Genomic DNA, 15,542 nt, shown 5'->3' with positions numbered 1-15,542 from the left:
ACATAGCAGATATATCAAATGTACAAATCTTGTTCATATAATTTAAAATAAAAATTTCGAGGGACACAATTTTTTTCTGATATTTTTTTGCAGCTGCAAGATTTGTGAATTACTTATTAAAACAAGCACTTCCACTCTATTAATCTAACTTTCACATCTTTCATTATATGTAATCAACTTTTAAACTCATTTATAAACAATTTGTTTGATCTCTCGTACAACATCTATTTGATCTTATGTTGTGAAACAAAGATTTTACTTATGTAATTTGCTTAAAGATAATGATAAAATAGATATCATAATTAATAAAGTTTAATATATTATAAAAATAAAAATTAATTTTATATTACATTCAATAAGCTACGAGTTGACTGAACAACTGCTCTGACACCATATCGTCGTTTCGATTATATCTGACCCCAAATTCAGCTCAATTTCTCCAAAAATTCACCAATTCGCCGCAATGATTCCACATTTCTCTATCCAGCAATAGCAGTACCGCAACAATGGCCTCTATTTTCACCATACATCGTCATGCGTCGTCATTTCACGTAAGTTAATGCTTGGAACCCTATTTTCCTTCGATCTTCTGTGTTTTTTTTTATATAATATATATTTTAAAATTTCTGTTTCGAGCAAAGCTTCGTAGTTGGTCCAATGAACTGCAATGTCCGATGGAATCAGGGCGTGATTTTTTCTGCACGAAATGGAATCGAAGAATCAAGCGCGGGAGGTTTGTACTGGGAGCAGTTAGTTCAGATGGAGACAGGCGCCACCAAAATGATCCCGTTGTTGTCGAGAAGTCCCGGGAAGATGTCGCAGAGAAGCTTGAACAAAACCCAGTGTATACGTTGCAAGAGCCAATTAGCTCTCTCTCTCTACTGACGATCGCGGTAATTTCTTGTTCGGTTCGCTTGCTTTATCATGCTTTTGGGAAATAATTTATTACTTGTTTTCAGATATGCCCTCATTCTGCTTTTCAAGGGTGAATTGTGAGAGCTTATTTATTGAATATGCGAGGATTGTTTATCAACTTAAAGAAATGCCGATTCCGCTCTGCCAATAGTCTTGTTATGTTTATGCCTTGATGGATTAAATTATCTAGTCCCAACTATCAATCCTACAGTAGGAGTTATTGAAGGTTTTGATACCGTTGCAATGTCTAAATTGAATAAAATAATCAACGTTGAAAGACCTGTCGTTTCATGTATTTTGAAGTGCCACAATTAGGATATATTTTGGAAAATGTAAACTTTCTTCGAAGAGCAGCAAAATGAAAGTAATAGGGGTACGAACTTCTCAGTAGGAAATCTAATTAAAAATTAATTGTCTAGTAATTTGCTTGGTTCTCCGGTGACTGATCGAAGGAGAAAAGTTTCTATCAACGGAAGTACCGAAGAGAATTAAGCGTTATCATTGCTTTATGAAAGGTGGTGAAATCAGGGGCTGTTAGGTCCCAGTGAACAGGGAAGACTATGTTGTCAAATGATGGTCTGAATTTGTCCCATTTTCTTGAAAAATGATTAACATTCTTCTGCTTTTCATCCTTGTATTTTTAGTTGAGTCACATTCTGCTGCTTTTCATCCTTGTACTTTCAGTTGAGTGACATTCTTCTGCTTTTCATCCTAGTATTTTCGCTTGAGAGCCTGGGAAAGTTAAATTAAGATGGTGTTTTGGTGCGACATTATTCATTAACATTTGAGAGATTAAAATTTCAATCCCAGAATTTTTATGTTGCAGTTTTTCCATGAAATTGCTTGTTTGCATGTTGAATTGTTCGCTAGTTGGCATTACCACAGGAGATAAGTTTGATTGTTAAAAAGTAGGTGAATCAAGTCAAGTGATTCACTTGAAAATAGTGCTTCTCCTGTATGGGGCCACTGGCTATTTGAGATGAGCTTGGGCTGAAACATGTTTCTGAGGTGTGCAGCTGCTTTATATTGACTCTCTATTCTTGTCTTTTTTCAGACTGGGAAATTCCCTGGTATGAATATCACAATTGGATTATGTATTGTTGCCACCATTTTGTTTATCGTGGTGAGAGGTTATACAGCAAGGAAGTCCAGAAACAGTCGTACGGGCTCTGTAGCTGATCTTGTGCGCCGTGGACAGCTCAAATATGATAGAAGAGGCATGTATGATTCTCACTTTAACGTAACCATTGAGTCTTAAACATGCTCAAGCTTTTTGAGTTATAATAATTTAAGTATGAATTTTTCTGATCACAGTCCACCAAATATATTTTGATGGTATCTAGCAAAAGAACGATATTTTTTTCTAATTTATATATATTTGTTTACTATTTTTTTTATGGTTTTATCTTAATGTCGGTCCATGGTGATACATTTTTTTGAATTGTAGAAAGCTTTCATATTGATTGTCAGGCGTCAGCTGACGTTAAGGTCTTTCATTATTCCTTGTTCATTTCATAACTCGTCATCTCTCTCCGCAGTTCTATGCCCCTCAAGTATGATGATCCATTTAATAATCCTATGATTAAGGTCAGCAAAAACAATTCAACAGTTGAGATGTGCGGAAAAGTGTATCGTTTAGCTCCTGTGACACTTACAGGTGAGCAACAAACAATCCATCAGAAACGAAGATCCCGGGCATACCAGTGGAAGAGACCAACAGTATTTCTCAGAGAAGGAGAGTCAGTTCCTCCTGATGTCGACCCCGATACCGTCAGATGGATTCCCACAAATCATCCCTTTGCAACTACTTCAAGTGATATTGACGAAGATTTGGCTCAAAATAATGTGTACCAGAGGAGTGGTGTCCCCTACCGTATCCAGGCTGAACACGAGGCATTGCAGAGAAAGCTTGAAGTGCTGCAAAATGTAAGCTATCACTTTTGTAATCTGATAAAAACCCCTGAACAATTTCATGTAAAAAGCAAATGATATATAATTTCTTTGTTTTGAGGATGAGCAAATAATTTTGTTTGAGCTGCAGGAGCAAAAACTCAACAAACTGGTGATAGACCCTGCTGCAGCCAGAGGCTTTGAGAGGCTATGTAAGCCAAGTTTGAAGTCAGAAAATCAGATGGTGCACAATACTGCAAATTCTAAACTGGACTCTAATCAGTCTGCATTTGATCGGGTTCAGAGTTCCGGGAACAAACCACCATCCGAAGACATTTAACCCTGTTTCAGTCAGTCACTGTTTCTAGCAACAAGATATGAATGTGGCAGAGGAAATTTGCTAGTTAATTCCATTGCATGGAGCCTTTTTGGCTAATTCTGAAGCGACTTCGTGGAGTTCCGAAGTTATGACAAACTTGGGTTTTGTAAATACAATTTCCTTGTTTTTTCGGTTCATGGATGTGCACGCGAATCTGGGACTTGTTGGCCTTTGTTTCAACGCAACAGCTGCTGGTTTTTTCGAACTCGATATGTTTGTGGTTTGTCACACAATATTTACATAGTAATTTGAATCCTTTCACAATAAAATGCTATCTTTGTTGCATCCAATTTTGGTATAGTAATTCTAGTTGGGGACTCTTTTCTATCCATCCACCCATTAAACATTTAAGGTCCCGATCATGGTCAGACGGGGTGAAAGTGAATTTTCAAATGAAAATAACTAATTTTTATTTCATAAGTTTTTTAAAGCAAAATTAATTCACTTGTCGTTCTACAAATGGATTGAACTAATGAAAGCTCAAGATTTTGTATACAGCTAAGAAATTTATAAAAGACAAAAAGAGAGACAAGCATGTCTAATAAACAGAAATTCCTTAGGAAACAACATTGCAACAAAGCTAACTCTAGCACAAGAGAAGATAAACTTAAATTGACCTCAAGATTCCCTCATCGCTCTAGTTTCGCAGCATGTTTGGCTCCAACCGCAAAAAAACTCTGTGATCACTTCCAACGGCATACCCTTAGTTTCTGGAACCTTCAAGAATATGAAAATAAACGAGATCACGCAAACAACAGCATAAATGCCAAAAACGCCAGCTAAAACGATCGAGCTAAGCATTCCAGGGAGTGAGTAGGTAACGATGACATCACATATCCAGAAAACCAGGGCGCAAATAGCAATGCATATGCCGCGAACCATTGTGGGGAAGATTTCCGAGCAGAGAATGTTAGGGATCGGTCCATACCCCATAACAAAGGTGCAAAAGTAGAAAACAACACAAATTGTTGAGATCACAGCATGAGCCACAGTTCCAAGATCAATCACGTTTCCGATAACCAGCCAGGACAACCAGTGATATTACCAAAACCGGAATGGTTCTCAGTAAAAGGTACCTAAACCAACATAGTGAGTAGTAAGACATCAAATTTCAAGGAGAAAGATGCACAAAGTGATGTCAATACAAGCATCAAGAATTCAACCGGCTCAACTTGCACATTGAACGGTTTTTACATGGTTGTCATAAAGTCCACACTCCACCCCACCACCCCATATATTACGCAAACATAAACACTAAACACAAAATTATCAGTCTACACTCCTGTTTCGAATGTTGTTCATGTGTTTAGTTGAGTGCCCAACCGGAACATTATCGGAAATAGGAAGCTGGAAGTGAGAGAGAATTACAAATAAAGAAAATTATTTGGAAATAATATGCACATAAACATAGTTCAAGATCCACGAATCAATGGGTTGCATCACACTTTCAAGAGTTTGGCACCAATTCTGGTTAAATCCAGTCACAAATCGTACAAGTATCATGAGCAAATTTACGAGACTGGGGGCTACTAGTTAAATCATAACTGTGATGTTGAACTCCTAGGCGATTTTTCATACAAATTCAAGATTAACAACGATAGACTCATAAATATAACCCTACGGCCCAAGCGGTATCACGAGATAGATACCTTCATACCAACCAACAAAAAACCAAACATTCAATGGATTGGAGTTTCAAAACCAAGAATATACCTCAATACATTGAGCAGAAGAGAATGCACAGTTACCTGCAATGGTGGCATTATCCCAACCCTGCAAAAAGTTGCCAATTGTAGCGGCAAGGGCTACCAGTGCCGCCCCCTTCATCTTTTTTCACCGATGAATTATAACTCAATTTCTTCAACAGACTGCTCACGACAAGAAACTAAAACCCATGAAATCCTAATACACAACAAGCTATTCAAAGAGGAAAAAAAAGGTATCAAACTACCCGAAAAAATTTACACACCAAAAGAAAGTTCAAAAGGGAGAACATTAAGGTTTCTAAAAGTGGAAAGAATTTTCATACCTTTTGAGAAGCAGAATGTGAGGGCGAAAAACGAGTGGTGAATGAATATACCCAGTATATATATTCACTTAGAAACAGAGAGAAGCGCAGCGTAAAACACAGCCGTTAAAAGTACAGCCAAGAAATGCGAAACATTCCCTGAATCCAGCATTTGGCAACTTTGCCACCGAAATTAAATCACTGCAAATCTGACTTGAATCTCCCGAATAAAATTTGAACTGCCGAAGGACAAATTAATGCCTCAAAAACCGAAGAGTCAACAAACTTTACCAACAAATAAAAAACACAAACAAGCACACACCGTTGAGTTCAAGAAACTCTTTCCTACAGAACACTGATTAATTTTATTTGTTTGATGATTTATTGAAAGCTACTTGGTACTGGGAGTTGCACGGCTTCCATTCTTCTAGTTTAACAACTGATCAAATCAATAAATAACTTAGCTTTCGCAATTAAAACTACAACCATGATATTTGAATCACCAAGTCGAACAATCCACCAAAAACTCTGTTGCACAATGACATTTATTGAAGTTTCTAATAAAAAGTTTGGTTGCAAACGTGATAAAACACAGAAGAATATGTCCTCATTTATGTTCGGCTCAATGAAATGAATCTACGTGCATGCATGAGTTATATCACTTGAGGATCAACACAACTCTGACAATCACTTGGTGAATTTGACATCAGGGTTTCTTATTGGTTTGAGCCACATATCAGCCATCACACGTGACGAAATGCTCCACAGAATATCCGGTCCCTTTGATGCAAATTGTTTTGCCTTCTTTCCCGCCTTCCCCAAACCATATGCTACAATCCACTGCAGTGAAGTAAGCCGTTGCTTCTCATCGTCCCACATATTTTTGCTTCCTGATGTTCTCATTTTTATGCCTCCAACTTGCAAACTCGTCACTTTGTACTTGTTCTCCTCGTAACTGTAAGATGGTTTGGATATACATGGTGCGTGAATCAGTGCTATCATAGGACCTCCTACTGCCTCATACTGCCTCACTGGGTCCCGTAGTTGGACTACCACAAACATTGTTATGGTCGGTGCATCATCATCAGAACCTTTTACATTTTTCTGTTTTATCCAGTCCTCAATTGGAATTGCAGATTCCAACAAGTGAGTGAACACTTTTCCATCAGCTGCAGAGGTTTTTGCATCGAGAGGGGAGACATCAAATGGAGCATCTTCTTCAGCAATATCTGCCTGAATTTTTAGACCTTCAACTGTCATATTCTCAATCTTCTGCATTGAAAAGGCCAAAATCTCATCGACCGTTAATGGTTCTTCACTGACAGTCCATATTCCAGTTAAAATCTTTTCTTTTCTGCCGCTATTCAATGCAGTTCCTATGGATTTGAGAGCAGCAAGGCTTCGAGCAGCACTTGAACTGGCACCTTCTTTGTTCCTTCCTTGTATAATATGCGAAGCAATTCCTTCAAATGCTATCTGCTCTGCTGTTTTACCTTTGAGCTCATCCAAAGGCATCAATGATAAGATCTCAGAGGTCAATTCTTCAAGACCAATTGCTGCCATCTTCTGAAATAACTCGAATCCAGTCTTGCTTGATTGAAGAACCAGTGGCTTTGATATCTGCATTGCGAGTTTTGGTGCGTCTTTTCTTGCCACTGCTGTATCTAAAGGATTCATTGCTGCCAAGTAGCCTCCATTCCTTGTTTGCACCACGCATCCCAATCCCTTCCCAAGATCAGGAAGAAAAGCCTCAGAATCCATCTCTTCTGTATTTTCATACTTTTCGAGCTTCAGCAAACGGGTTTCGTCATGATTAACCTTCATATCATCATCTGCATCCTCGAGCATCTGAAGAAACTCTCTTGTTACTTTATCTTCATCTGCATCTAACGGTTCTATCATGATTTCTTCATCTCTTTTGATTGGTTTCTCTCCCCCCATCATAGATTCAAGAGCCTTTATTTGCTGAGCAATCGCATCTAGCTCCGCCAACCTTGTGATGTGAGGCTGATCCTGAACTTGCACAACTTCCTTCACTACCTCACTTGAGAAAGATACTTTGTCCGAATTTTCTTCAGATTGCTCGTCTTCCTCTCTATCTTTATCTTGAATTTCTACTCCTTTATCCTCAACATCAAAGTCAATTAGATCATTATCATCCATCTTCGTCTCTGGTATCTCGGACTTTTTTACCGGAAGAGAAATTGAAGGAGGCGTACGAGGAGCTGGTTCATCAAGATTCAGTTCATCAATCCCTTGTAGATCTGCAGCCTCTATAGTCTGTGACGGCGTCCATGCTTCAGCTCGACTCGACATTCTTGGACTCGGAATACTAAATGATGACTTCGACTGTTTCCGGGCAATAGAGGGTGAATATGTTCTGCTTTTCCTGGGCTTCTGTCCCTGCCCCTCCGGCTGACTATATATCCCAAGGCCTCCATCTTTCTCCATGATCTGGAATCCTAGTTTTAGAACAAGTGCACCGCCCTTGGCTTTACCAGACAGATTTAGAGTACTGTCCCATTGCTTGACCCGAGTCCCTTCAAGGCTCTTCTCCACAGAGTCCTGAATCATATTACTCAAATCCACTGTGCTTTTCCCGAAATCAAGCTCGTCAGCATCAACGGCCAGTACATAGATAAGAAATGGCCGCGGCTCGAATTTCATCTGCGTTCCACTACCAGGGGTGAAATAAACATGGCACCTCATGAATAGAGTCTCTTCAAAATCAGCAACTCCCTGTGTCACCCTGGATGGCATAGTCTGCACGGCTCCCTCCTTGGTTTCCTTCTTTCTAACACAAACTGCCATTCGAAGACCATTCATGGAAGCTGGAAGGCCCTGAACAGCGACAACTTCGACAGAGAACAAGCAGCTAAGCTTCTGCATGCCGATGTGTGACAGGGCGCGCATCGGCTTCCAATTCCAAATCCCTTTTTTTTCTGATGTAGCAGCTGGTTGGTCATCAGTCCACTTGCTTATACCTTCTTTCGGAGCTGACCTTTCGCTTGGTTCTGTCTGCTCGGTTTCTTCGTCTATCTTCGGCCTAGATCGCCACGGAGACAAGGACATGCGCCTTGTTCTAGGCTTCGGGTTGATGATCTTCACCTCGTTTTTCTCAGTCCCGGTCGAATCAGTGGTGGGAACTGCACTTCTTGGGAGAGCAAGAGAGGCAGTTCTTCGGGCAGTATTTGAAGAGTGTGATTGGTACATCGACTCACTAAGTTCCTCGAGTTCTTGTAGAATCTGCGTGTTTGAATTTCTTCTTGCAGGGTAATCAGCTGCCATGATTCAAGATTCTGCAAATCAAACTAGAAAAAAGAAAGCGTTGCAGCGAAACTGTGGAGGATTTTGGGACTTGAAAGAGAATAAAAGTGGGGAATGATGATTGGTGAATGGCTTTTCGAATTCAAGAAACTTGCACGACTAAGAGCAAAATAGGCGGTGGTGCACTGTGAACCAAGAGTTGGGTTTTGGTTGTTTTTGTGAAGGATAAGGCAATAACGTTGATTTCTCAGAAAAAAAGACACTATAATGATAATTGAATGAGAGGAAGCCATGTAGTGACAGTTGGAATTTGTTTTCGGCCATTAATTCTGGGAACCCACAAAAATAGACAACCATATTACAAAAGAGTTGGGTATTTGTTTTCACCTGTACAGTGAAACTCCGATAAGTGATTTCTGGATTTTTTTTTATTTTATTTTTTTACGGGCACCTACAACCTCTACCCGTAGTTGTGTATAGATCAACCCTCGGGCTAAACATAGTAGCCTGCAAACCAAGTGAACTAGGCAAACCACATTATGCAAGTCTTGTGTGACATGTTCGTCCAATAAGATCAACAAAGGTGGGATGCGTGGCTCCTGGTATAAAAGCGTTGTGAGTCATCTCCTTTCCGGCCAGATTCTCTGGATATATTATTTGATCTTTTGGCATGTGTGCACAGGCATGAGTTGTTGGTAGTCAATCAATTTCGAGTTCTTACTCAGTATAGACTCTTTATTTTCTAAAAAAATTGATCATGAATCATACGAGAAGAAGTGTCCATCTTGGTCTAATCAAATCCATACTCAGATAGTGACTTAACTGCATCATCTAATGAGGTTAATGTCATTTATGACAGATTTCTATCATGATTTGGTCTACTTCACTATCATCCTCCAAACTGATTTCTGTAGATCGATCGATTAGCTCAACTGGATCAGTTGGCTTATCAGTTAGTACAGATTCATCAAATACGACATGAAATGAATCTTCTACATTCAAAGTAAATTTATTAAACACTCTATAAACCTTACTAACTCATGAATAACCCATAAATATTTCTTCTTCATATTTAGCATCAAAAGTTTTCAAATGCTTTTTGCCATTATTATGAATAAAACATCTGCAGCCAAATATTCTGAAGTAGGACACCACACTTTTCTTTCCATGCCAGATCTCATACGGTATTTTCAAATGATTTTTATTAATCATTGGTCTGTTCTGAGTATAACACGCAGTATTTACTGCTTCTGCCCAAAATCTTTGAGATATACTGGAATCAGCAAGCATCGTCCTAGCTGCTTCTTTAAGCGTACGATTTCGTCTTTCAGCTACACCATTTTGATGAGGTGTTCTAGCTGCTGAGAACTCATGCTTAATTGCAGTATTTTCTAAAAATTGAGAAAGATTTTCATTGACAAATTTTGTCCCTCGATCAGACCATATTCTGCCAATTCCAACTGATTTTTCTTTTAATAATTTTTTGAAAAGCTTAATCAGTTGTGCAGCAGTTTGATCTTTCGATTTGAGAAAAATAACCCAAGTAAATCTGGAAAAATCATCAACGATTACCAAGGTGCCGCCGACAAATTTGAACCATTAACTATTGACTGATTATGCTTACTTCGAATTTATGAATGCTTCTGCAGATTTGAATCTCAAAATTGTAATTTCCTAATGACATACATAAGAAAATACAAATTGAGATAAAACTAATCAGTATTTATTTTTTTTATCAAAAAATCCTTCTCAATTTCAATTATAACAAAATATATGAGTCTATGTAAACCCCAGAACATAAATTACAGATATATATTAGTTAGATATGTTGTCGATAGGGAATTATCAAAAAAAAATTCTACATCATTTTTGCATTGAATATAGATTTTCGTTTGATAAAGGACGACCGGGGCTACCCGAATAGAAAGTACTTAAACAAAAGAGAAGTCGGATATTATAGCCATCCGCGTACGTGTTTAATAAACGCAACCCTTCTTATACATTTTTTACACTTCATATGGTATTCTACTCAAAAATCAGTAAAGTACAAATTTCATTGTTTAGGTCTTTCGTGGTTGACTCTAATGAAGAATTGGAAATCTATTGAACGATTGAGGCAGGGATGGTTTATCCTATTATTTTTATTCACTTTATAACAAGATTTTATTATTGAAATATTACTCAACCCTATCCCTATGTTAGACAAAATACATATAAACATATAATATAAATTGAGGAAATATTTAACTTATATGGTATGTATCGTTCTATTTCAATGCAAATAATTTTTATGTTTTTATTTTCGTAATCAGATGAAAAGAATAAAGATTCAAATTTTTAATTATATCATTGTTGACATTTTTTGATACACTTTCGAAAACAAATTGGATTATTTCTTCTTTATCTTTGATCTATTTATCTATTATAAATTTTAAAATTAAATCAGTGATGAGTCAAGGAAAGAGTTATCGGATTAAACATGTTGCTTATTGGCGAATTTCCTTCAAAGAAGATAGTATTTCTAAATAGAAAACTTTTTCAATTATAGATATTTTTTTATAAATACTTTATTAATAATTAATATTAATGATTTCTTGTCAGTTGAATCTTTGGTATTGAAAAATAGGAAATAAGATAATCTATCATATTTAGTCACTTGAAGATGCAGAGTCAATAAGTAATTCGTTTATATATAGTTATAATTATATACTTTCTATTATTTTGTATTATATATATTATGTATGTTAAAATGTATGTTAAAATAGATTTATGGATCTTAAAGATATTGTCTTGCTAAAACTTTTTCATAAAAATTGTTCCATATACAGATATCACATCATATTTTTTTTTTAAAAATAAGAATATAAAATGTCTAGATTACGATGTTTATGCACAACTGAACCAGTGACTATTCATGATTCTATAATTGAATCAATTCCATACTGGTTCCAAATAGAGGAATGTGATGGTTCGGTTTAAACGATGTGGTAGAAAGCAACATGCGACTAGAAGGACACGATCCGTTGTGGATTTTTAGATCCACCATCTTATTTTCGATTTATCGAGGAATAAAGATGCTCTTGGCTCGACATCGTTTGTTCTGTGACACCTGAATCCTTTGTTTTTTTGTTGGGTTGTAAATAGTCTACGACGGAGCTTGAATCGAAAAGTCGAAAGGCATAATTCATTCCTGGGGGGCAAGGATCTAGGGTTAATGCCAATCAATCGAATGGAACAACTTCGTAAACGTATCTTCTATATATAATAATAATATATAAATCAAAAGGATCCAATCCAATTTCAACAAGTTTTGTTTTTAAATTGAAAACTTGTTGTAATTGATCAAAATTTTTCGATTCAAAGTGTATTACGCGGGAATCAACCGTCCATCAGATTCTTTGATAGAAAGAAATCAAATTTCAAATATTTCCAATAGGTATGTTGCTGCCATTTTGAAAGTATTAAGAAGCACCGAAGGAATGTCTAAACCCAATGATTTAAAATAAAGATTAAAGGATCTAAGAACAAGTAAACTCATTTCAATTGTCTCGATAGTTTCAATAACTAGATCATCCAAATCTAATTTTAAACGAGACAAAAAAGCGGGTAAAGACAACTCAATAAATGAAATTGACTAAAGAGAAGAATTTACTTTTTAGCTATTTGAGAGTTATTCAACTTGAGTTATGAGTACAAATGGTTTTTTTTTTTAAATTTTCAGGGAGGACAAAAAACGAATGAAATTAAAGTCTAATTGATTTTTTAGGTTCATTCGAATCAAATCATTTTTTCTCGAGCCCTACGAGGATAAAACTTCCTATACTGTTCTAAGGGGTATTGTTCATCTTCATCTATCCCAATGAGCCGTCTATCTAATCGTGATGTTCGATCCCGAAGAGAAGGAAAAGATCTTAGAAAAGTGGGGTTTTATGATCCAATGAAGAATCAAATTTATTTAAATGTTCCTGATATTCTATACTTCTTTGAAAGGGGTGCTCAACCTACACGAACTGTTCAAAATCTTTTAAAGAAAACAAAAGTTTTTAAAGAACTTCCATCTAATTAAACAAAATTCTTTTAAATTTAAAGAAATACCAAGAGGGGGTAGCGACTTATATATAACTTTATATAATTTTTCTTTGCTAGTTTTACCCTCTTCTTGCTCGATTCATATCTATTTATCATTCCTTCTATCGAATCCGATGGTGGTGGTCTAGAACGAAAAAACGTTAGTTTATTGATTAAAAAAATAAAAAAATTCGGACATTTCCTTCAATTCTGTGATTTTCATTACAATTTGACTAAGTAATAAGGAATCAAGCCTGCTTATTCCACTTAGATAGATGAAATAGAGTATCGACTAAAAAATCCGTATTTTTTTTAATTCTTCCTTATTTTTTATTCCATTTCTATTTTTGTATCTTTGTGGATTAGGTATGTAGTGTCAATCCAAGAAAATTTTGAATATTATTGCATTAAGTTATTTGAATTTCAAAAAAAAATTTAATAGCAATCTATTTTGTTTTTTCCACTATATTCTTTTCTCAAAATTTAGAATATTGTCAAAGCTGAAGTGGTAGCCCTCATGTGTACGTGGTCCGTGGATAGTATGTTACCATTAACTAGCCCCTTAACCACTCCTCTTATAGCTCTTTAGCGAAATCCCATTCCTTCTTTTAGCAGCAAAGATAGAAGCAGGAACTCCTTCTTTTATTCTCCCCGATGGAGCCTGATCTATACTGATCCTATATAATAAGACACATTTTTTTTTTAAATGAAACTCTATTCTTTAATTGTCCGGCTATAAATACTGCAATAATATTAGTGTTTCCGTAAGGTTTTGCAATTCTTGTGATAGCAATGTTTAGTTTTTGGTTTCCATAATCAAATTATTTTTGTAGGTTCATCTGTAATTATTCGATTCCTTGTGGTCTACTTTCTATTAATAACTTTGGGAATCCCATAAATATTATAATCTGGATCAAATCAATTCTTTTTTGAATCTCTATATGTGACACCTCTGACCTCTTTAAATAAAATACACAGCGGAAATTAAAAATTTTCTTTAAAATATGGAAGGAGTTTCAAAATACATTTCTTTAAACATCTTTACAAAAATAACAATACATGATCATTTAAATGACATATCAAAATACAAAACATCATTCCTATGATCATGCCAAAATCTTCCTTCCAACGGTGTATGCATATGACTCCCTGTCCACAGTCAACGTCCCGGGCCTCCACTCTGATCTGCATCACATGAAAGAACTGAAATGAGAATAAATCTCAGCAAGTGGAACTCTTACATAGCAATGAACATATACTCTGTAAAACATAGCTTTGAAATCATAAATACCATCAACTCTGAATCATAAACTCTGAACATGAATATCATAGCAATAACATATAAATGAGATGGTATTTCTCTTTACTCTGGGGATTGATATCAATAGTATCTCTGCTCTGGTGCTCGTATCCCTATCAATATAAACCGATAACTCTGAGGGATATAAGCCTATGGTCGTTGATCAACTAATTGCATGCAATCTCTGACTATGTATTTATCAATCCGAAAACATTTAAACTCTCTCTTGGCATTAAAACACTTTGAAACTCTATCTTTTCTCTTGTATTCCCTTTGAACAATAATGAGACATCAATTGTCTCCAATAAACATAGAAATGGAATCAATACATAACAATGAATCAATTGAAGGGAATATCATATTAAAACCTTTAAAACACAATACATATAACATCATGTGAGCAAAAGAGATGAATTTCCACTTACAAACCACAAGAACACCTCAAACTATGCTCTTGGTACACCACCTACAACAATAATCCATAAATAACACCAACATCAACTCAATATCCAAAAATCCAAGCTAAATAATCCATAAATCCACAAGAACAATAAACCCAAGTCAACTCTTAACTCAAAACCTTAAAAGAATCGCACCAAAAGCTTACCTCAGCTTCCTAGCACCAAGGAGAACCACGATCTCAAGTCGAAACGCAAACTAAACGCTTGAATCGAAGATAGGAAGCAAAAGAAATGGAAGAAAACCCTAAGAAATGGAGAGAAAATCGGAATGAAAGAGGAGGAAAAAGAGTAAAGTGAAGCCAACCACTCCAAAAAGTAACTTAAAAACTCGACCATACCTAGACCGCGGGTGCGCTGCCACAAGCACCGCGGGTGCGCCTAGCTCACGGCACAACACAAAATTCTGGAACACCATCACCGCGGGTGCGGCGCTGCAACCACCGCAGGTGCGGTCAACACCGCGGGTGCGGTCCCTGAACTACCGCGGATGCGGTCCTGCTACGACTTCACAACTCCAAAATCATGAATAGTACACCGCAGGGGCACTCCTCTAAGAGCGCGGGTGCACTCTGGTCACGGCAATGAGCAATACTCAACCAACTAAAATCGATCCGAAACTCTGAAACGAACAACCAACAACAACTAATACCTCAAGACAATAATACCAAGCATACTATAGCCCAAAACACAACTCTAAACATCTAATCACACAACCCAAATAAACATACGAAACTTAAATCGTACCGTACACCGGGCTCGGCTATTACAATCTCCCCTCCTTAGAGGAATTTCGTCCGCGAAATTGACGTCACTACACGAACAACTCAGGATACTTCTCTCTCATCTCATCCTCTGGTTCCCACGTAGCCTCTTCGATCAAATGATTCCTCCAAAGGACTTTAACAATTCCGATCTCTTTGTTCCTCAAAACTCTAACTCTGCGATCCATGAATCTGAATCGGAATCTCTTGGTAAGTCAAATTCGGCGTCAAGTCCAATGGCTCGTGGTGAAGAACATGGGAAGGATTCGTAATATACTTCCTGAGCATCGAAACATGAAACACATTGTGAACTCTGTCGAGATCTGGCGGTAGGGCTAACCTGTAGGCTCGATCACCAAATCTGTCCAATATCTCAAATGGACCAATAAACCTCGGGCTCAACTTACCCTTCTTGCCAAATCGCATCACACCCTTGAGAGGTGCTATCTTTAGAAACACATGATCGCCAACCTCGAACTGCAACGGCCTACGA

General features: G+C 36.9%; 2 protein-coding genes across 2 annotated transcripts; one reads left to right on the top strand and one right to left on the bottom strand.

Moving 5' to 3' along the window:
- The first annotated feature begins 367 nt into the window (after positions 1 to 367).
- On the top strand, positions 368 to 3,474 carry LOC140827572 (protein MULTIPLE CHLOROPLAST DIVISION SITE 1-like). The gene is made up of 5 exons (XM_073190280.1): positions 368 to 551; positions 642 to 893; positions 1,970 to 2,136; positions 2,454 to 2,841; positions 2,957 to 3,474. The coding sequence occupies exons 1-5, from the start codon at positions 507 to 509 to the stop codon at positions 3,143 to 3,145; spliced, it is 1,041 nt and encodes a 346-aa protein (XP_073046381.1). The 5' UTR covers positions 368 to 506; the 3' UTR covers positions 3,146 to 3,474.
- A 2,191-nt stretch (positions 3,475 to 5,665) lies between these two features.
- On the bottom strand, positions 5,666 to 8,701 carry LOC140827571 (protein PLASTID MOVEMENT IMPAIRED 1). The gene has a single exon (XM_073190279.1). It carries the CDS (start codon positions 8,478 to 8,480, stop codon positions 5,880 to 5,882), a length of 2,601 nt encoding a protein of 866 aa, XP_073046380.1. The 5' UTR covers positions 8,481 to 8,701; the 3' UTR covers positions 5,666 to 5,879.
- Positions 8,702 to 15,542: the final 6,841 nt, after the last annotated feature.

Source organism: Primulina eburnea, chromosome 3, assembly GCF_022965805.1.
Source record: "Primulina eburnea isolate SZY01 chromosome 3, ASM2296580v1, whole genome shotgun sequence".
Lineage (NCBI taxonomy): Eukaryota > Viridiplantae > Streptophyta > Magnoliopsida > Lamiales > Gesneriaceae > Primulina > Primulina eburnea.
The sequence above is the reverse complement of the archived record's forward strand: the minus strand, read 5'-3'. Positions and strand labels throughout refer to the sequence as shown.

Bases quoted from the DNA above. Each gene is read 5' to 3' on its own strand.
- LOC140827572 (XM_073190280.1), top strand. From the start codon at position 507: ATGGCCTCTATTTTCACCATACATCGTCATGCGTCGTCATTTCAC. The intron at 2,137-2,453 runs GTATGATTCTCA...CTCTCTCCGCAG, and splicing joins AAATATGATAGAAGAGGCAT to TTCTATGCCCCTCAAGTATG. The intron at 2,842-2,956 runs GTAAGCTATCAC...TTTGAGCTGCAG, and splicing joins AGCTTGAAGTGCTGCAAAAT to GAGCAAAAACTCAACAAACT.
- LOC140827571 (XM_073190279.1), bottom strand. From the start codon at position 8,480: ATGGCAGCTGATTACCCTGCAAGAAGAAATTCAAACACGCAGATTCTA.